General features: G+C 40.9%; 1 protein-coding gene across 2 annotated transcripts in view; it reads left to right on the plus strand.

The window, feature by feature from the left end:
• The window catches only part of XRCC3 (X-ray repair cross complementing 3), a 506,399-nt gene that overhangs the window by 353,685 nt on the left and 128,607 nt on the right, over positions 1-24,107 (plus strand). For both annotated transcript variants that reach the window (XM_044074505.1, XM_044074504.1), the window contains one exon: positions 23,761-23,807. In XM_044074505.1, coding sequence (XP_043930440.1) covers positions 23,761-23,807 — 47 coding nt within the window. The remainder of the gene's footprint in view (positions 1-23,760; positions 23,808-24,107) is intronic.

Genomic DNA, 24,107 nt, shown 5'->3' on the forward strand with positions numbered 1-24,107 from the left:
CATTACATCTCTTAGTTATGTACTTACCATAACGATAGATGTATGTGATCCATCTCGCCTACATTCTTACGTACCCACCCTCCTTCCCCCAACCTGTTGGACTTGGAGGAGACAAATATTCCTAGATTCCCCTAAGGATATTATTTTTTCTCTCCTCTTACAGATTTCTCTTTATGGGTTCTGTTGGTGGAAGAATGTGTTGGGGCAAACAAGATCTGGGGGTTTGGGTGTGGTGCATCCTGGGATACAGGGTTGGCCCAGCCAATGAGAGACTTCGTGCTTGTCATAGCGGCGGAGTCGTGGGCCGATTCTCGGCTCCGAGCCCATCAGTAATGAATGTAGGCGAGATGGATCACATACATCTATCGTTATGGTAAGTACATAACTAAGAGTTTCCACTGCCACCAACCCCTACTTATCAGCTACTATAAGGCCCTTACAAAGGGTGTCCAAGCCTACTCTGTAATGTTACTGTTATCCAAATGGTACTTTTGACCAAGTGACCTGTACAGTGTCACCAAATACATATGCAAGTGTACGGTAAGAGCTTAAATATATCTCACAAATAGCCACAAAGATAGGTTTAAATATATTTAATAATAAAAGAACAAGACAATACTCAATACACAGACCCAGTTACTTCAGAGTTCAAAATCACAGGAAATATTTTAAAACATTATTGCAGGACAGTCTCAAATAAATACGGAAAACCTCTAAACTAATCTTTACTATATTACTATGTATATGTAAAAGAGATACTATGCCCTGAATCTTACAAGGAAGTGCAGTTGTGATAATGAAAGGATGTTTCCAGGTCAAAGACAAAATACAAAATGCCGACTCTCTCTGTGAGTTCTTAAATCAGTATCTAACATCACTGCTGGCTTAGCATAGATGACATCACTCTTGTTACCTGACTTCAGTTCCCAGGCTAAACAGAAACTTAACAGAATTTTAACATCTCTGTATGAGAAATACATATCTCTCAGATGTTTGCTCAGAACTGTGTAGCTGCTAGGAAGTCATAAAGCAATAAAACACTTTACATTTTAAACCTAGTAATTACTTTTGTTTCAAGACCATAGAAAAACTTCTAGCTCTAGACATTGTGTCTGCCATTGAACTGAAACTGAGAGATAACATCTTTTGTTTATGACCCAGCTTTGCAAGTTAAACTTCTATGTTCCATCAGGGAATGCTGTGGTTACATTCTTGAAGCTCTGTATAAATCATATCAATGTTCACAAATGACATAAAATTATTTACAAAATTCCAGATAGCTGGGCTGGCAGTGTCACATCCCCCCTGAAAACTCAAGCTAGTTTTTCAAGTGACACTTAAGAAATGTTGCTTGACAGGGTTAAGTCTATCTGAGAATACCTTACCCCATTCACTATCTTGAGAGCCCATCTGCGTTGGTATTGCTAACCCCACTGCAGTGCTGCACTGTCATGTCATATATGCTTGCAACCCTAGGCTCCACCTTAGTAATTTGGCATTTTGCTGGCCGTCTCGATCTAGCCATATTAAGGGATTGTGGTCTGTAACTGCAGTGAATTTCTTTCCATACAGATAAGGCTGAAGTTTCTGCATTGCCTATAATATGGCAAGGCATTCATTTTCTACAGCTGCATAGCATTCTTCCCTGGGTTGGAGCCCGTGACTGAGATATACCACTGGGTGCTGTTCTTCCTCTGACGAAACCTGGCTAAGTACAGCCCCCACCCCATGGTTTGAAGCATTCACCTGCACAACAAATTATTTGCTGTAATCTGGACTGGCTAAAGCAGGGGGTCCTCCCAAAGCTCCTTTAAGCTTCTGGTATGCCTGCTCACATGCTGGGGTCCACACTACCTTATCTGGCTTGTTTTTCTTTGTCAGGCCTGTGAGGGGACCACCTATGGTATTCTAATTGGGGACAAACTTTATGTAGTACTCCACTGTCGCTAAGAATGCCCTCACCTGCTTTTTGGTAACGGGGGCAGACCATGCCTGAATGGCTTCCACTTTGTCAGGTTCTGGCCTGATCTTACCACTCCCCATTCTATGTCCCATGTAGGAGACCTCTGCCATATCCACCTGACACATACTTGGGCTTAATGGTCAACCCTGCCCTCTGTAGTCTGCCCAGAACCTCCCTGACATGCTGAAGGTGCTCTTGCCAGGAATGGCTATAGATGGCAATATCTGGGTATGGAAGGGCAAAATCTCCTGCTCCTGCTAGGATACGATCTACAAGCTTCTGGAAAGTCGCTGGGGCATTTTTCATCCCAAAGGGCATCTTCATGAACTCATACAAGCCAAAAGGAGTCACAAAGGCTGACTCCCTAGCACTGCAAGCCAAGGGCACCTTCCAGTAACCCCTTGGTAAGATCAGTAGTGGTAAGATACTTAGCCCCACCCAGCTGCTCTAGGGCTTCATCTGTCCTAGGCATGGGGTAAGCATCTGAATCTGTGTGACTATTTAGTTTCCTGTAGTCCACAGAGAACCTGGTGCTGCCATCCTTCTTTGGTACCAGCACCACTGGGGAGGCCCAGGGACTGCTGGACTCCTGAATTACCCCTAGTTCCAACATTTCCTGTATATCCTCCCTCAGAGTCTGATTGATTCTCTCAGGAACCCTATAAGGGGCCTGCTTTATAGGCCTTTGGGTCCTGTATCCACATGGTGCTGCACAAGGTGAGTGCACACTGGTTTCCCAGTGAACGTGTCCCCCAAATTCCTGTAACACTCCTCGGATTTCTCGAACCTGCGTAGGGGATAGCTGCTGGGACATTGCTACCCGTTCTATTGAGGTGTCCGTCGATTAGTTACCAGATCTCCCTCAGACTTCTCCTGCCTTGTACTGCAAATGCTTAGCACAAGGGCTTCCCTGTCATGGTAAGGTTTCATCATGTTAACATGGTATAATTTGTGCCCCTGCCTCCCGCCAAGCAGTTCTACCATGTAGTTAATATCACTGACCTTCCTAACCACCTTGTAGGGTCATTCCCAAGCTGCCTCCAGCTTGTTGTGTCTTGACAGGAATGAGAACCATTACCTGCTGCCCTGCAGCATACTCTCTAGCTCGAGCATTCCTGTCATACCAGTTATTCTTCTGCCAGGTTTTCCCGGGTCAAGTCTATGAGTTCCCTGAGCCTTGTCCTGAGGTTTAGGACATATGTCACAACAGACTCTCTGTGGGATTCACACTTACCCTCCCACTCATCTCGAATCAAATCTAGAGGTCCCCTCACCCTATGCCCATACAGCAACTCAAAGGGTGAAAAACCTGTGGATTTCTAGGGAGCCTCTTTGTAAGCAAACAACAGATGGGCAAATATTTGTCCCACTCCTTCTTAAAATGGTTTGCAAATGCCCGTAGCATCTTCTTGAGTGTAGAGTTTAACCTCTCAAGACCATTAGTCTGGGGATGGTCTTAAGGTACTTCACCCCACAGGGCTTCTACAGACAAGCCAGCAGGTCTGACATAAAATTGGCACCTCTGTCAGTCAGTATTTCTTTTGGGAAACCTACCTAATGGAGGACAGAGCCAACACTTCAGGGTATCTGGTTGCATAATCTACTACCACTAGTTTATACTTTTCCCTGTGGAACTTTGGGTACTCAAAGGCCCCACAATATCCATAGCTACCCTCTGAAATGGCTCCTCAGTCACAGGCAAAGGCATCAAAGGAGCTTTCACCTTGTCTCTTGCCTTGCCTACCTTTTGGCACTGCTCACAGGTCCTGCAGCACCCTGTTGCATCTCTGGAAATCCCCGGCCAATAAAAGTTATGCATAAGACATCTCTTTGTACTTTTTATGCCAATGTGACCTGCAAAGGGAATATCATGGGGTATGGGTAAAAGTGCCATACGGTAGGCTCTGGGCACTACCAACTGCTGTATCCTCTCACCCTTTATCCCTCCCTCAGGGGTCCACTCTCTATACAATAACCCCTTGAACCAGTACACAGATTCCCCCTTCCCTTGAGAATCAGGTGCCTCACTAGCTACCTCCCTCAGGCCTTGTAATGGGGTCTATATCACATACTCAAAAGTTAAAAAGAGTGAACGCTCTTTTATCGAACACTGAAAGCCGAAACCACTAAATATCAAAGACACACAACGGTAATTTTTTTCCCAGGGGGAAAAAAAATCACTGCTCCACAAAAAAAAAAAAAAAAAAAAAAGACAAATCCAAACACAAAATAATATGGGGGGCTTTGCCCCCCACACCCACCCTACTTACTCCAGGATCACACCACATTGGAGCAAATGGCAAAGTCCCAATAACGGCAGAGTGATTTTTCCCCCCTGGGAAAAAAATCGCTGTTCAGTGTCTTCAATATTTAGTGTTTTCTGCTTTCAGTGTTCGATAAAAGAGCGATCGCTCTTTTTATATTTCAAGTTTGTGATATAGACCCTTGTAATGTAGGGTCTGAGAGGTGAGCCTGTCTCAACTGTCTCTTTGTAACCCTTCCTAGCACCCCTTCCACAGGAAGTCTGGCATCCTCTGACAGCGCTGCATCACTGTCAGCCTGGGTACTACTACTGCAACTTACCTCTGCCCTTGCAGTCACTCTGTGCAAGGGAACATCAGTACCCACAAGCAGCTGCAGCTCACCTGCATTCTGACTGCTACAGGTAGCTCCTTCCCTGATGTAACCACTTCACCAGTCCTGGCTGCAAGTGTGCGGTCTGTCTGCGTCTCCCCCAGGCTACTAGACCCACATGCTTGTCTCCAAGCCTGACTGCATGTAACTGCATGCACACATGGTACTGCGTTATCAAAATCATTCCCTAACCGGATGTCTGCAGGGATATCCTCAAACACATCTACTTGCTAGCTTCCTTTTTCACCCTCCCAGTCAAGGTGAACCCTAGACAAAGGTATTTGGAATGGGGTCCCTCCTAAAGCTCTGACTGGAGTAGACTGCCCAAGCAAGTAGTGCTCCTCTGTAACTATTGTAGGTTACACAATGGTTAGGTTATAGGCTGCGTCTGTCTTAGCAGTGGCCTCTTTCCCATCCACTAAGATAGGATATAACCTCTTGTGGTAGTTTGGTACCCTTGTTATTTCAAGACAGCCTACTGTTGGCATTTTGTCATTCCCACCTTTTGCTCTCCACCTTACCTCTGTGGACATCTATATGCTACATGCCCCCACTGGTTGCATTTAAAACATTTAACCCTTGGTCCTGGATGTGTACCTGGACTAATGGCTTCACAGTAAAGTACAATTTCCATTAAGAGCACACAGAGATCACAGTCAGTCTGAGGCTGGTTTCTCCTTCTTTCTCCAGATCCCCAATAAGACTCCCCACTGGCACAGCTGTGGGATTAAAATCTCAGCTGAGGGGCCAGACCAAGACCTCCAGCACCCTCTCTGTCCAACCAGTGCTGTGTCTCTGCCTAAGTAGCTGACACACACACACATACACACTTTGAGATTTTGTTTACATACAAACACACAACCACTCCTGGGGAAGGCTGGCACAGGTTTACTAGCTATGCCCCCTTCTACTCAGACTATAAGGTAGTTTCCATTGCCACCAACCCCTACTTATCGGCTACTGTAAGGCCCTTACAAAGGGTGTCCAATCCTACTGTGTAATGTTACTATTATCTAAATGGTAGTTTTGACCAAACGCCAGGCTATTAGGAGTGGCCTGTACAGTGTCACCAAATACATATGCAAGTACTTTAAGAGCTTAAATATGTCTCACAAATACCCAGAAAGAAAGGTTTAAATATATTTTATAATAAATAATAATACTCAGTACACAGACACAGTTACTTCAGAGTTCAGAATCACAGGAAATATTTTAAAACAGCATTGCAGGACAGTCTCAAATAAAAACAGAAAACTTCTAAACTAATCTTTACTATATTACTCTATATCTAAAAGATATATTATGCCCTGAATCTTACAAGCAAGTGCAGCTTTGATAATGAATGGATGTTTCCAGGTCAAAGACAAAATACAAATACTGCTGGGTTAGCTTAGATGATGTCACTCTGTCACCTTACTTCAGCTCCCAGGCTAAACAGAAACTTAACATAATTTTAACATCTCTGTGAGAAATACATCTCTCTCAGATGTTTGCTCAGAACTGTGTAGCTGCTAGGAAGTCATAAAGTAATAAAACACTTTACATTTTAAACCTAGTAATTATTTTTGTTTCAAGACCATAGAAAAACTTCTAGCTCTAGACATTGTGTCTGTTTTTGAACTGAAACTGAGAGCATCTTTTGTTTATGGCCCAGTTTTGCAAGTTACTCCTCTGTGTTCCATTAGGGTATGCTGTGGTTACATTCTTGAAGCTCAGTACATAACATACAGTTCTGTATAAATCATATCAATATTCACAAATGACATAGAATTATTTACAAAATTCCAGATAGCTGGGCTGGCAGTGTCACAGTAGCAGTCAAAAAAATTGTAGTCTGTGCTAAACAAAAGAGTTGGAAAATGTTTATTTTAACCTTTGCTAAAAGAGGTCTGCAAGGTCCCTTTTAAGATGGAATCAGAGACTAGTAGGATCTTAATTTTCGAAATGGATCCATTTCTGATTCTGAATTTTATAAATGGAACCATTTCTTTTTCTTTTTTTTTTTTTTTTTTCAATCTGTAAAATGAAAGTTTGATCATGAGCCATTGGTTCTCTATACTGTAGTTATGTTGCACACAAATTTCAAAGTTTAACAGTTTGGTGCAGAGCTCAGGGACCCTGAAACTTGAATTGTTATGGAGCCCGTTAGCAACAAGCAACAATAGGGCAACATCCAACAAGGTCTAAAGGGCCTTGCTTCCTTTGCAAGGACCTTGAAGCCCAAATAGCGAAGAACAGGGTGGTGTGGTGGAGTCCTTGAAAATGGGCCATACAGTGAGCCCCTTCCAACCAGCAATGAGGTCTGGGTAACAACTGTTGTCTTCTTCAGTGGGGTTGTTCCGTGGCAGATCACCACAATTTTTTAAAAAAAATTCAAACACTACACAGATTTCGATTAAAATTGCTGTACTGGGTTATGTCACATGTCAAATTCACTGTTGTGAACAAACATTTTCTAGGCTGTGCCATATAGTTTTCAAGTTATGGGAGATGAAAATTACGGAAATGTTATATATAAGCATAATGCATCATAGAATAATGAAATAAAACATCAAAGACCACAGTTAATATAATCTTTTATTTTAGACACACATGAGAATGCATACTACATGAAGCACATTTGATAAAATATACTTTTTCTGTTCTTTCTAGCAACATATTCACGTACAGTTTTGTTATACGAGAGCTTCCTTGCAATGTCACCTTGTAGAAACGATATGCATAAAGAATTTAAATGCTCTTCAGCCATGGTAGACCAAAATTTGTTCTTTATAAAGGAAAGCCTTGAGAAATTTCTTTCTGCTTCACAGCTTAAGTGCAGTAGTAATATTAGGGATATTAGAGAACACTTGTTGCTCACAGATAAGCTGAAGAACTTCTGTGCTTGCATTTTAGATGGCATGTTTTCTTCTGTGTTCTAGGATTTCCTAAGGTATAAATATTCTTTGAACTGATAACACTCGTTTACTAATTTGTGGTCAATATCATCTTTGTAATGGTAATACTGCTGTCATCAGTTACAGAATTGGTCATCAATTCTGAGAGGAACTTGAACCTTTTCACAATCTGCTCATATGGGTCGGTCCTCTTGTCTAACCGGATTACCAAACAGTCTCAGAGCTGATTTAGAACTTCTATCCTAAATTTGTCAGCTCCTCTCGAAGAAAATTTCTTTGTAACAATGCCTTTGGAAGCATCAGAATAACTTGAGGTGATATATTCACACAAACCTTTTGCTTCTGATTCATAATGTGCAGTCCTTTCGGCTGAATTTTCTCTGAGTTCTTTAACAAACAAAAGTAAAGATGATAGCAGAAGATAACCTTCAAATACATCAAAACCAGGAGTTTCTTACTTGGTTTGTTGAAACGCTGAAGCACTTCTTCTCAAGCAACTGCTAAAATAGCATATTCCAACTTTACCAACTTATAAATTCTTTGCATCTTGTTTACATTCAGGCTTCTCTTCTGAATTTTCAAAAATATGTCTGAGAGTTTGTAAAATACCTTTATATCCATTTTTAATTGCCCGGACTGCTTCATAATGTGCAGACCATTTAGTTACACTTTAGCTCTTTAGAGAAAAATCTAGATTGCCCTGTGTGTTTAAAATCCCCCATCTTTATGGAGATGCAGAAAAAAAAACATATAGCTCCTGCAAAATACCGAAATAGCCAGCAATTTCAGGCAAAGTAGACACTGCCTTTTCTCCAACAAGGTTGAGTGAATGGGCTGCATATGGTACGTAGTCTGCATACCTGTTAATGTGTTTAAAGAGTGCTTGCAGCCCTTTCTCTGAGCCCTTCATGCTAGATGCATTATCGTAAGACTGACCACAGATATTTTCAAGTGAAAGCTTATGTTCAGCCAGGACTTGTATTTTATTGAACAAGGTCGTGGATGAATGGTTTTCTATTGGTAAAAATGTGAAAAAGTTTTCTTTAGTACTGACAGCATAGATGTAAAAAATATTATTACAAAAAACTGGCATATTTTATCTTCTGATCCTATGCTATGTGTGTTTGTTAGTGCAGCCCCAAATTTTGGTTATAAAAATAAAAAATCGTTGAAAAGACAGCTTTGTTTCCCTAATACAAGTAAATTACAGCAACCTAGTATTAGAACAACTAGTTTTGGTACCTCTATCTTTGGTAAATGTACTTTTTGTAAATACATTGATGTATCCAATACATTTATACAACCAAACAATGGTAATCATTATGTTTTTAAAGTTAAAGCTAATTGTGACACTAAAAACTTAGTTTGTTTAGCACAGTGTGTGATTTGTTCAGAATTTTATATAGGAAAAACTAATAGGTGACTTAAGGAACGAATTAGAGACCATTATTATTGTGCCAGAAAGGGCCATAGTTATAGTGCCTTAGCTAAACATATACTAGAGAAAGGCACTAACCATTGGTTAAAGTTTATGGCAGTAGAAGTAATTTATGAAAGTTGTTATTGCTACTTTAAGTGATTTCTGCATTTTACACTGTTTATTGCACTTTAAGTTACTAATTGTTGCAAATTGTTTCTGTAGGCTACACACTAAAGTGCGCTAGCCGATTTACAGCATTTATAGCATTTACTGTCTGTTTTTTTCCTTGTCTCTGTAATAAAACAAAAAAAATCTCTTGTTTTCCCGCTTTACTGAACTAGAGTAGTCCAGTTTCAGAGTTGCTGATCCCTGGGCTTTGTTTTTAGTTCCTGTTACTGATCCATTGCCTTATTAGGAAGGAGGGAAGTTTCTTTGCTTACCAGTGGGAGTGGGAAGCACTGAGCGGCCTTTTTGTCTGATTTGGTGAGGTTTCAGCCAGAAACTAGTAGTCCATTGGTCGTTTTGGGCCAATTCCTAGCTCCCTTCAGCCCCCTGCTATAAAACACGCTAAACGCTGAAGTTTAGATTTAGCTGAGTTACCACTGTTGCACACAAGAGCAGCGGTTAAACAAGGTTAAACTATTTGGGCCATCTAAATTCCACTCTTCCAATTTTCCCTTAAAACTACCTTCCTCGAGCTGTACTGCTGATCTAACCAGCATATCCTATAACTGAAAAGTTCATCTCTACTTGATTCCCAAGTAGACTATTCTCTATCTGTAAAGCCTAGCACTTACTCCTACAGTACTTGCACCTTGATAAAGCACTCTTATTATAGATAGTACCCCACCAGCCTAAAACCCACTTCCCCGAGTCCTTTGAAAGTCTCTTTATCTACTACTTCTAGTATGTCGAGGATCAGTTGCTAGTGTCCTCTCCAGCTCAACTGGTGAACCTGGGAATATTGAGGCAATGTTACAACTGCCTCATGTACACAGACAATCCTCTCCTTCTCCCACAAAACACAAATACATGCGAGAGATGCAACTATACGGCCAAACTGGAGGCTGAGCTCTCTCAACATAGGACTGGCAAGACCAGACAGGAGAAGGTAACCACACACAATACATACCCAGTCACACATGGTACCATCACAACTTCAAATCATACACATACTCACACAAAGACATACTCGGAGGCTCTGATCAAATTTTACCAAAACAGCAGAGGCCACCAAAGCAGACACCCAAACAACTACCACCTCACGACCCAACACATGCAACACATAGACCACACAGTCAGAGTGTCACAGTCACAGCCCTTAAGGCCAAACAAAATGCCAGACACACTTGTCATTGGTGATTCCATAGTCAGACACACTGACGTCCCGCTCACCAGACTGAGTAAAGAGAAGGTCACAGTAAGCTGCCTGTCGGGCGCTAGAATCCGCCACATAACGCAAGCACTCAGGTCTCTCAACAGCAGGTACAAGTACGACTCAGTCATTGTCCACGCTGGTGTCAACGACCTGAGACGTACCTCCTTGGACTACATGAAAAGGGACATCGAGGAGCTCTCTGATTACGTAGCCCAGGCAGGTATGACCCTGACCTTGAGCAGTATCCTACCTTCACCTAGAATGATGCCACAATACAGTGATAAGATGATCAGCTTTAATAATTGGCTTAAATTCTGGTGTCATTCAAAGGGGATCCAATGTCTGTCTGCCTGGGATGACATGCTGGACAAGCCACGCTGCTTCAAGGGACTGCTTGCACCTGTCACCCTGGGCTTCCGGATATTGGCAAAGGCTCTTGCCACCCCATAGTGCCTTTTTAGGCAAGGCTCAAATTCTAAACCTACCACCCTAGAACACCAAAAGGAAAAAACTAAGGGTAATGCTGCTCAATGCCAGAAGTCTCAATCTCAAGATGCACGCACTCGAGGCCCTTCTCAATATGGAGAACATCGATGTCTGTGTTGTGACAGAAACCTGGTTCAAGGCTCCTGAGAGCACCCCAGCACTAACAGGTTTCACCTCATATCATGCGTTCCGGCCCCAAAATCCGGACAACACCAAGAAAGGAGGGGTGTCCATATTCATAAAGGACACCCACACCTCAAGGTTGGTGGCAACGCACGATGCATCGGAGACCATCCAGGTGCAATTAACCATAGGCAAGACTGCTCTGCAATTTGTAGCATGTTACAGGCCACCCTCTCAAACTCAGGAACCTCACATGGCCTTCCTGAAAACATTGGAGGCGATAAATGTATCTCCAAACACCATCATACTAGGTGACTTCAACTACCCTAATATAGACTGGGAACACTACTCAAGCCCGAACACTCTAACCCAAAGATTCCTGGAGTTCATAAACTCAAATGCCATGGAACAACTAGTCACCATCCCCACAAGAGGAGAAAACATACTTGATCTCATCATCACGAACATGGGATCAAAATGTTCAACACCGGAAGTATACCTCTCACTGGTGAGATCAGATCATAAACTAATCTCGCTGGAGGTCCTCATCCCGCCCCCACCTGAAACAAAAAAGACCACAGTGAAAAACTTCTCAAAAGCCGATTTCACACTTCTAAAAACTAGTGTGGTCTCCTTTAAGGCCCCTGAGCCAGTGGTAAACATTACTCAAACCGCTGAATCACTTACAAATGCCTTCTACCAGCACCTACAGGACTGCATGGATCAGGCAATCCCATACAAAACTAAGACTGTCTGTACCAAAGGCAAGCGTCCAGTCTGGTGGACCCCAGACATAAACAAGCTCTACAACAAAAGGAGGAAGCTACTACAAGATAGAGCAAAATCCTTGAAAGGTAAGACACCTTTGATCATTATAAGTAAAAAACTAAGAGCTCTCATAAAATCATCCAAGGCAAATTTTGAGAGAAAAATCACCAAGGACTCTAAAGAGAATCATAAGGCCTTCTTTAGCTATGTTAGAAACCTAGGAGGAAACTCCCAGATATGCTCAGAATTAGTTCAAAATGATGTGAAAATTACTGAACCTACACACATTGCCAACATACTGGCTGACAGGTTCAGTGCAAACTTCTCCCCCCTCCCCAAAAGGAGAGATATCTATTCCAGAGGATTGTAGCCCCCAAACATCTCCAACGCCCAGGTGAGAACTGCCCTCACTAAGGCAAAAAACACAGCATCCATGGGACCGGATGGTGTCCCCGGCTGTGTGCTTCATGAACTCAACGAGGAATTAAACCCACAGTTAGGACAGCTGTTTAATCTTAGCCTCACCTCAGGATACGTACCCAAGGAGTGGCGCACGGCGACTGTGGTCCCACTTCATAAGGGCGGTGCCTCCACAGACCCTGGAAATTACCGCCCCATTAGCTTGACAAGCCTTATCTGCAAAGCCATGGAGAGGATCATAATGGAACTCATAAATAAAGACATAGGGAACTTGCAGACTTTGGATCCAACCCAGTTTGGCTTTGTCAAAGGCAGATCCTGCCTCTTAAACTTGGTTGACTTTTTCGAGACAGTCACCAAGGCCATTGATGAGGGAAAGGCAGTCCATACAGCCTACCTCGACCTGGCAAAGGCCTTGACACAATACCCCACTCAGGTATCATAGAAAAACTCATCAGCTTGAATGTAAACCCATACATCACAATATGGGTTGCAAACTGGCTAAGTGACAGAACCCACAGGGTCAGAGTTGCTGGAGCCATGTCAGACTCAAAGCCTGTCACAAGTGGTGTCCCACAGGGCTCAGTCCTGGGTCCACTCTTGTTCGGCATCTACTTTTCTGAAGTACAAGCAAACACAGGAGGGTTATGGCTGACAAAGTTTGCAGATGACTGCAAACTGGGCGCCATAGTCGAAAACACATCTGACACAGATATCCTCCAGAAGGGCCTCACAGAAACGGATAACTGGTGCCAGAGCCATGGCCTGAAGTTAAACGCCAAAAAATGCATAGTCATACCCTTCGGGAAAAACAAGGTTACCCCTAGCTACCATATTAGGTGGCAATCCACTGAGCACAGAAAAAGTCATCAGAGATCTGGGGACCCAGGTTGACAGTAGCCTTTCGTTTGACACTCATGTTGCTAAAGTAGTTAGGAAAACCTATATCACCCACCTGATCATGAAGGGATTCACATCTAGATCAAGGGAGGTCATCGTCCCCCTGTACTCATCACTCATTAGACCTATGATTGAGTACAATGCCCCGTTCGGAATGTATCTGACCAGACACCTGCTGCAGCTTGAAAGGCCCCAAAAGGATAAAGGGTCTCAAAAATATGTCTTATGCTGCCCGACTGAAAGAACTCCAGCTCTATTCAGTCTCATACCGCTTGCTCAGAGGTGACCTGTGCCTGACATATAAGGCCATGTCAAACCCAGATTTGATGAATATGCTTCACCTCAAAAAATCTAGATCCCTCAGAACCACAAGGGCGGGAGACTTAAACCTTGACACGGTTATAAATAGAACGTGCTGGAGGGACAGATTCATCACCCAGAGACTCCCTATGCTGTGGAACAAAATCCCGGTACATGTGAGGCAGAGCACCTCTCTGGCCTTGTTCAAGAGGAATCTTGACCAATGGATGGGAGATTGCAGATATACCCCAGGGATTACTTCAGTGTCACTGCTTGACAGAGGCACAGCAAAATGATAGGCATAGTTTTTATTCAAACTAAAGGGGTGGCGAAAGCCACATAACTATGGGCTAGGCTTATAAATGCCCTTGGGCAGATAGCCTAGTATGAACCTATGAACCTATAACTAATGTCACAGAAGGGAAAGAATTAAGATGGATTCTTAAACTAATTAGCACATAGAGGTGGAGGTTTGAATGAATCAGTACCTCTTAAGCCAGTTCTGAAAGAAAGAAAGAAAGAAAGCTTCTTAAATAAGTATATTGCTATGTGTGGTTTTATGGCAATAGCCTTTTATGTTTTTTGTCTTAAAAGAAAGCTGTGCCTTTAAATGTTTATGGCTATTGTACTTGAATGTTTTTTATTGGTAGATATTTAATTGATTGCATTTTAAATATTTGGGATGCTGCTTTTTTTGCATGGTCTGAAGAAGCGATTTTATCGCGAAAGGATTCACCTGTGTTCGAATAAGTCTATTTGGATTTTACACTGCTCTTTGCCATCTGCTTTTTATTGGTTTGTTGTGGTGCTGTGTTCTACATTTTTGTTCATACCTGTTAATGTGTTTAAAGGGTGCTTGCAGCCCTTTCTCCAAGCCCTTCATGCTAGATGCATTATCGTAGGACTGACCATGGATATTTTCAAGTGAAAGCTTATGTTCAGCCAGGACTTGTATTTTGTTAAACAAAGTCATGAATGAATGGTTTTCTGTTGGTAAAAATGTTAAAACGTTCTCACAGGGTTTTCCATTATAACAGAATCCAACCACAATTACCAGCTGTTTAACATGTGTCATGTCAGGCATAGAGTCAGCAGTAATAGAAGTAGTGTTTAGTGTCTAAGTTGTTGATTTGATTCACAATTTCATCTTGCACATATTCTCCCATGATTTCTATCAGTTCTTCATACACGGTTTTGGATAGGTAAGTAACATTTACTTTTTCATTTTTACATTTCTCGAGATGTTCATTTAAAAATGGGTTGAACTCTTCAATAAGTTCAGTGGCCCCCATGAAATTTCCATTATTTGGAGAGCTCCACTTCTCCTCATGACCTCTAAATGCCAAACCCTTTTCACTTAAAAACTTTATAACAGCTACAACTCTTTTCAGTACTTCAAAATAGTACTGTATGTTTATTCTCAGCTGTTCCTCAAGTTGCTGATCCACTGTGTTTTTATTTGACTTTCTTGTTATCCAACATAACATCGCCCTGTTATGTTCCATGCTGTCGTCATGATTCTCCAGAGTTCTGAGTACATTCGTCCAGCCACAAAACCCACCAATTGTAAGTGACATTTGGCGTTTAGAAAAGAGTTTGCAAACAAAACAGTATATGCAGCCTTTGCTCTGAGTAAACTAACCAGGATCTCACCACAGTCTGACCATTTTTCAATCTTTTTTCAAAGTATTTGAGAAACTTCTGTTTTGCTCCTTGTAAACCCTGCTGGATTCAAGATATACATCATCTGTTTTCTACTTGGGGAAAAAAAAAATGGTGTCTTGCATTAAACAGTTCTGTATGAAATCATTATCAACTGTTATGCCAGTTTGCGAGGTTGCTGTATTCTTTGAAATCACCGAATTTGCTTCCTGTTTGTGCTCTGTCTGTCCTTGTTCACTGTACTTTCATGTTGACTACTGCGAACATCATCTGTATCAAAAGTGCGTTGAGTATTGTTAGAAAGAGCTTCCATGGTTTGTGGACTATCACTGGCTTCACTAGGGCTTGCATGGCTTGTTTCAGCTGTAGGTGTTGACAAACTTTTGCTTGACATTGTAAAATAGTTAGTTTTTGACATTTAGAAATGTCAGAGACAGAGAAATTTGTCATCAGTCACAGCAGGACAGAGCTCGATTATGTCGTAGTTTACGTTTGTAAAATCAAGTGCAAGTTGAGTGCCAGTATTTTAATTTTGAAGGGAATACTTTGCCCCCATTCTGCCATAACTCTAACCACCTAATCTAACCTAACCTAATCTATATTGTATATTTTACTTGTGAAGGGAAAACTATGTCTACATTCTGCAAAAGTTAGGGTAAATTAGATTAGGCGGTTAGTGTTATGGCAGATTGTGGACAAAGTACTCCCTTCAAAAGTAAAATATGCAATATTGGGGTGCAACTCCCATTTGATTTTACGAATGTAAACTGCAGCATTGCCAAAAATAAATTACTATTGCAGTGAACAATAATATACTGTACATACAGTAAAAATAATAATATGGTAATAGTATACCTGCAAGCATACACACATAGATGTAGAGTAATATTGTAATGATTGATCAATGAAATATAAAATATATACCCAAAGGCCAAAGCATTGACTAATACATAAAAAAAACTACAATTACAGCCATAGCATTATTACTTCATTTTGGTTTATTCCTTATCGAATATATATTTTATTCGAACAGTACTGTCCCAAAAAATGCCCCAAACCAATCACATTCTGCAAAATAAATACTGAATAGAATAAATGTTGTAGAAGCGAAATAGTAGTTGTATAGAAACTCAATAAATGGTGCTGGGGAGGACCCAAGACGCTACAAGGAAAAATTACTCTGGTAAACTGTTGTAAAGGCATTACCCTCGACACGACCCACGTGAATACTTATGTTGAACTGTCTATAAAGAATTCTACCACTAGAAATATAGTAAATGCGAAATAGGCCAGGTATGCCACTTCCAAAAAACTCAACTGAATAAACAAAATATAAAAATCTCATGCTAGAAAACTGAAGTATCTCAGTAAACATGGGAACTGGATCACTAGTTGCTGGCTAACGAAACAGCAGAAATACACAAAAATATCATGCTTCCATGCTAACTATGGACCAAGCTTATAAGCACACCTTGAGCTATACATTTTTAACATTAAACACCAACAAAGATGTAATTGAAAACTTACCAAAAATGAAGAAAAAGAAAATTTGGAGGAAAGAAAATCATGCCACCTAACATCAATGCATGGAAAAAAGTTTTGGGTCATTCTCTACTAGAGAGGAAGTTGGAATCAGAGGGGGCTCATTAGGATAAAGAGGTGAAAATCTGATTTTTTGGTGTTAAAATGCACATGAGAGATGAGTGCAGCCTTAATTGAGAATTCAGATGTCTTTTTATGGTTCTGATTGGTTCTAGTCAAAGGACTTATGCTGAGCTGTAGAACTATTAAGTCATGCTGAGCTGTAGAACTATTAAGTCGTGCTCCAACAAAAGTGGATCCAACTGCCAAAAGGTAGATTCTGGTAAGCTCAATGAGCCCATACAGCTGGGGGTTTGGACACTGCAAGCCCCCAAGAAAATTTTGAAATTTGACTAATTACAGGGGCATTTTGAGGTTGTTTAAAATGGGTATTACAGCATAATCTAACTTAGAATTTCTGAGGTCGACATTAAGTACTTAAACCCATTGGCTTATGATTCTGTCACTAAAATAGCCGTATTTTAATAGCAAACACTTAAAAAAATAAATAAATAAATAAAACACATTTTGTTGAAATATTCACTCATTAAAAAAAGTTGCTTCAGGGGCCCTCCAGGATTAGGGGCCCTGCAGCTTGAGCTTCATAAGTTTCATAGTAAATCTGCCACTGGCAGAACTCTTTCTACATACAAGACTAGAAAGTAGATAAGTTATATAGTTAGATAGCCAGGTCTTCTTTTCTTGTTCCATAGCCTCTATGTAAGGGCTACAAACTAATAGTATTCTGGAAATATTGAGCATTTAAAATAGTATATATTTACAAATATTTTACATTAAACAAGTTGAACATATACGGTTTTTGTTGTTACTGATATTTGGCTTCAGGGTAAAGATAGCCCTCCTTCCATGCCTGGGTTTTGTATCTACCATGCATTCAGACCTGATAGAAACTGGTGGAGTTTCTATATTGGTTAGGAGCCACCTTAACTCTGGACATATTCTCAGAGACCCATACACTGAATTCAAGTTAACTTCAACTTAACCTGAACATGACATACTATCAACTTTAATTTGTTACAGGGCAACCTCCGTGTCCCCTGATGACTATGTAAGATTCCTAAATGTTCCTGAAGAGCTATTTATTACCAAAAAATGCAATTATAATGGGAGATTTGAGCTACTGCTCAGTAAACTGGTACACCTATACCTACAAAGGTATACTCTGGGATTGTTAGATTTAATAATGAAAAATTCTCTAACAAACTAAATAGTGGATATAATAATCTTAAGCTGGTCCTGATTAAATATAGGCACTACATGTACCACTCCCTTCTTGATTTCTCTATCACTAGTTCAATCTAACCATAAACTTGTCAGCTTTTAATTCCAAATCTCTAAAAACCCTGCAGTCAGTAATTCCGAATTCAAGGATTTCAAATGGACAATCCTTCTCAAACTCTTTGATAAAGAATTCAAATTTACGTGGAACATCACCAGACCTGACACCAACACAGCTGCTATTTATATAGAGGAGTTGTCTTTCCCTATAGATACATGGTTAGACCTAAACGTCTCTACTAGAGTTGAATATAATGAGAGATTTAAGAACAAACCACCCCTATAGTCCACCAGCTTGAATAAACTCTATAACAAGAGAAAAAAATTAAATCATACACCAGATCTGAAATTCCTAATATTAAAGACTGCATTAAGAATAATAAGGGATTACTATCAGGGCTAGTAATCCAAATCATAAACTTAAATTAGTTTCTGAAGGCAAGGATAACTGTAAGTCCTCCTTTCCTTGCCTTAGAAAGCTAAGAAATAACACCCAGCAGTGTTCTGAACTTAACCAAAATTACACAACCCAATCAGATCTAGATGACACAGCAAATATACTAGCAGACAAATTTAGAGCAAACTTTACACCCGGAACAACTGTCATAATTCCACAAATTCCAAAATCTCTTATACCTCCTAATATCAGAAAGGAACACATACTGAAGGTGCTCTCCAAAATCAAAATACTGTTCTCATGTGACCTGATAAATATACCTGGGTGCCTAGTAAATAGTGGCAAACATATTTGTGGAACCCCTCCTTTAACTTTTTAACCAGACCTTAGCTACATGATTTATCCCTGAAGTATGGTGAAGTTCACTGGTGATGCCCCTGCAGAAGGGCGGCCCTACCATGAGCAGGAGAAACTGTAGACCCATTAACCTGACTAGTTTGATTTGCAAAACCATAGAATGCATCATATCTGACCTCATAAGCTATAATTTAAAAAACTTTATTAGGCTAGACCCAATGAAAAGGCCCCAGAGACTTTGTCAAAGGGAGAGCCTGCCAATTCAGGTTGGTTGACTTCTTCAAAGATTGTACAGTTGTCAGTGGTCATTCTGTTCGCACAGCTTATTTGGATATGGCCGAAACCATTCAACACTATACTCCATGCGGATATCATTAATAAGTTAAGTACCTTGAAAGGTATGTACATGGTAGGGTGAATAGCCAACTGTCTGAACTGTAGAACTTACGTAGTTAAGTTAGCAAGTGCCTCCTCTTATAGTACAGTGGTAATTAGTGGTATACCCAAGGCTTAGTACGAAGATCCCTCGTTTTCAGCATATACTACAATTTCCAGATTGTGAATCAGGACCTCTGGTTAGCTAAGACTGCAAATGACTGGAAACTGGGAAATGTCAAATCCCCCTCTGCATTAACTAACCACCTGTAAAGAAGTTTTTTTTTATGGAAAATGCACTAGAATTAAATGCAGAACCCGCGGTGGTGGTGCTGCGGTAGCGTTGTCGCCTCACAGTAAGACACTGTCCGGTTCGATTCTCAGCTAGAGCGTCTTCTGTGTGGAGACATGAGTGAATGGGCTTACCTTCGTTGAAGGTTGTGCGTCAGGGCTGGTAACTCGACACGTAAAGTCAACTACCAATCATTAGCGGACCGGAGTTTCGCTGTGGCGACCCCTAACCGGGGAAAGCCGAAAGACGCAACAACAACTATAATTAAATGCAAAGAAGTGTAGCATTGTCACATTTGTTAAATAACTCTCTCTGCCAACGTACAGTGTAGCCAGTACCTCATTCCAAAATTATCATGTTTCAGGGATCTTGGAACCTGGGCTGATAATTCCCTTTTCTTTGACCACCATGTAGCAACAGTAGTCAGAAAAGCCATCTATTTATCACAACTAATATCTAAAGGCATATCATCTTGGTCAAAAGAAGTTATCATCTCTCTGTGTGCAGCCCTAATTAGACTGGTTATTGAGTATAACTCATCCTGTAGGAGGTACCTTTAAAGCTATATTAAGCAAATGAAAAGGCCCCTTAGGGCAGCAAGAGGATTGATGACCTAAGTTAACAGTAAAGGCCTGACTGAAGTTCTATCCTTTGTCTTGGTTTCTTACAATCTCTTATGGGGTGGTCTATGCCTTTCATTCCATGTTAAGGACATTTTCTTCCTTGATGTTATGAATCTTTGCAAGTCAAATAGCTCCACTCAGACCCTAACTAGAGACTTTAATATCCACCAGCACATAACTAAGACACTTGAGAGATAAGTGCATTACCCAGTGCCTACCCCTCCACCAGAACAGACATTTCCCTCAAGTTAAACAAAGTGGTAACCTAGCTTTCTTAGACTGAAACCTGGACTGATTGGATGGATATCTGTACATTTTCTACAGGACTAACCTGCTTTGCCCTTCATGAGAAGGGGGTGGAGAGTGCGAGGAGGTATTGTCAGGGCGTAAGTAGTCATGTGACTCATTTACCTTGTATTTCCTATGATCTTTTTCTTCACATTCCCATGAGGAAAGCTTATAAAACTAAGCTTCAGAGTAAGGTAGTGTCATTTTTTTTTGTTCTGAATTCTAACATTTGGCTTAGTTTCATTACCCAGAAAGCTTGTGTGGTAGTGACTTAGACAGCCATTAATACTTTAAAATGCATTCAATTCAGTAACTAGTGCAGAGAGTAGTAGTACTGGTTTTAGAAGAGTAGTTTTGTAAAGTATTCATTCATGAATGTCCACCACCCTAATTTCTTGACAGGGATGACACACTGATTTAGATTTGGCCCAAGTATGGTACTACAGCAGGATTCCTCCTGAAAAAAGTGGTACACCTGTGTTAGATACAGATAAATCTGTGTGTGCATGTGCTCACTTACACCCATAAGATTCTTTACTGCAATACCTACGCTCCTACCATCCACTGCAGAGTTCTTTCTTTCTGGCCTGCCAAAGGTATGTTTATGGTTATCTTATGACATTGGCAGGTGTTGACTTTGTCTATTAACTTCTCACTAAAAGCAATGAATAAGGTTTTTAAGCAATGTTAGCTTTACATAAGAGAGCATGCTGCCTAATGATAGAGAGGCATCAGCACAGGATAGATGCTGCCTCACATTAGGGGATGTATATACTGCTAAACTGTTGGCTGACCATAGGCAAGTAAAAAGCTCTGGTGTTATATTGCTGTAATTCTTGTCTCTCGGCTGAATATCTGCTGCTGTGGTGAATACATGTTAACAGTCGCACTTTCCTACTACTGTACTAAGTATTGTACTCCAAGATAAAACAATGGAAACTGCAGTAAAGCTGTGGTGCTCTATTTTGGTTATATGAGCTAACGTTTTCTTTCAGCCTCAAAATAGTTGGTATCTAAAAAAGGAACAATTTTTTTTTATCTGCAATGTTTTATAAACATCCAGGCATCAAACCAGCACAGTCCTGTTGAACTGCAGCATTCCTCATATTTCACTTTACTGTACATGCTACAGTAAGTACTACAGTTACCACGGTAACTGCAACACCATTTTTCCCTTTTGTGTCTTTAATGCAGATCTGGAAGGTAGGCATTTAAACATAGTCTCACATCAGGTATTGCGCTAAGATGAATTGATTTATTTCCAAAAACATGTTGAAATTAGCTCTCATTCTTCACTCTCAGTCCTCATTTTAGTGTACTTGCCTGTTATGTCTATACATGAATCTGCATTACTAGAGTCATCTGTTTTGTTTTTTACATTAATCAGGCACAGAAGCAGTGTTTTTTCCTGCAGGATGCTTCTGAATGCATGATTGTATTTCATGGTTGTACTGGTGGTAGTGATGATTTTGTTGGTATGAGCAATATAATACTTGTGCTCACATATACACACCCACAAGCATACATCTTTGGCTATTGCCTGACTAGAACTTGCTTAATATCTTCTGTGAAAGTCAGAAAATCAGATGATTTCAACTGTCTGGAGAAGTGTGTGTGTGAGGACATTACAAAAATTTAACCTGCTTCTCTGCCCGGGATGGGGGTAGGGGTGGAGAATGAAGGGGTGGTGCACTTTGCTAGTGAGTCCCCACTGGACACTAGGGTTGTGATTGGAGGACTGGTTTTCAGAGAGAGTGGCAGGCTGCCAGAAAGGGCTTATGCCCCTTACATTAGTAATGGCCTCTTGTTATTCCCATTTCACAGCAACTATTGGGTGGTAACAGAGATATTGAGGAGAAGTTAGGAGAAAATAAGAAAGTAAACAAAAAAATAAAGCTGAAGCTTAGAGGCTCCTGTGTACAAGGCATTGTGTTGATGCCTTGTATTTTTGACAGTGGTCATGTGCATCTGGATGATTCTTTTTTTTTCTTTCAGCTGCTCCCATTAGGGGTTTCCGCAGTAGATCATCTGTTTCCATTTCTTTCTGTCCTCTGCATCTTGCTCTGTCACACCAACCACTTGCATGTCCTCTCTCATTACATCCATAAACTTTATCTTAGGCTTTCCTGTTTTCCCCTTACCTGGCAGCTCCATCCTTAGCATCCTTCTCCCAATATACCCAGCATCCCTCCTCAACACATGTCCAAACTAATGCAATCTCACCTCTCTGGCTTGGTCTCCAAACCATCCAACCTGAGCTGACCTTCTAATATACTAATTTCTAATCCTGTCCATCCTCGTCACACCCAAAGCAAATCTTAACATCTTTAACTCTGCCACCTCCAGCTCTGACTCCTGTCTTTCCGTCAGTGCCACCGTCTCCAACCCATATACTGTAGCTGGTCTCATTACACCTTGTAGACCTTCCCTTTCACTCTTACTGATACCCGTCTGTCACAAATCACTCCTGACACACTTCTCAACCCTGCACTCTCTTTTTCACCTCTCTTCCGCATTCACCATTACTATGAGCTGTTGATCCCAAATATTTAAACTCATCCACCTTCGCCAGCTCTACTCCCTGCATCGTCACCATTCCTCTGTCCTCCCTGTCATTCACACACACATATTGTGCCTTATTCCTTCTGACCTTCATTACTCTCCTCTCTAGAGCATATATCCACCTCTCCATGGTCTCCTCAACCTGTTCCCTACTCACTACAAATCACAATGTCATCTGCAAACATCATAGTCACTGGGATTCCTGTCTGATCTCGTCTGTCAACCTGTTTATCACCATTGCAAATAAGAAAGGGCTCAGAGGTGATCCTTGATGTAATCCCACCTCCACCTTGAATGCATCCGTCAGGCCTACCCCAGACCTCACCACTGTCACACTGCCGTCATACATATCCTGTACCGCTCTTACATACTTTTCTGCCACTTCCGACTTCCTCATACAGTACTACAACTCCTCTCTAGGCACCCTGACATTTGCTTTCTCCACTTCCGACTTCCTCATACAATACTACAACTCCTCTCTAGGCACCCTGACATATGCATTCTCTAAGTCCACAAAGACCCAATGCAACTCCTCCTGAACTTCTGTATACTTCTCCATCAACACCCTCAGAGCAAACATCACATCTGTAGTGCTCTTTTGTGGCATGAAGCTGTACTGCTGTTCACTAATTATCACCTTCCTTCTTAACCTAGCTTCCACTACTCATTCCCATAACTTCATGCTGTGGCTGATCAATTTTATCCCTCTGTAGTTACTACAGCTCTGCACATCACCCTTATTCTTAAAAATCAGTACCAATACACTTCTCCACTCCTCAGGCATCCTCTCACTTTCCAATATTTCATTAAACAATCTGGTTAAAAACCCCACTGCCATCTCTCCTAAACACCTCCATGCTTCCACAGGTATGTCATCTGGACCAAAAGCCATCTGGATTCTGAAGATTATAAACAGGCATATTTAGTCAATTGAAAGGCAGTAATATCACAGTTACAATGGAAAGCTTTATGTCCATTAGCAGAACTGTGCATTTGCTATACTGATGAGGTGCTAATTATTTTTTTTATTTTCAGGTAACAGATGCAATTGACCCATCTGATTCTGCTCAGAATAATTTTGGGTAAGAAAGCCTTCTAAAAGTAAATTATGTATTTTTTCCTCCCTCCTTCTTTACTATTTGGTTTTATGCACTGTTATTGTGATATTAAAGCATGTATAGTTTTTAAGCTTTAAAGCTTAATCTGTTTTGTAAAGACTGAACATTTATTTGTAAATAAAGTTAGCCAGTACATGTTAGTTTGCTATAGGGTTTTGCAGGTCATCAAAATTGCTGCCCAGAAGTGTGTAACTGCAAAGATTTGTACGGTCTTCTTCTAATCAGGTTATTGTAATACATTTCTAAATGACATAATATATCTGA

The sequence above is a fragment of the Protopterus annectens genome, chromosome 6.part0 (genome assembly GCF_019279795.1).
Source record: "Protopterus annectens isolate FY-2018-M chromosome 6.part0, PAN1.0, whole genome shotgun sequence".
Classification (NCBI taxonomy): Eukaryota; Metazoa; Chordata; order Ceratodontiformes; family Protopteridae; genus Protopterus; species Protopterus annectens.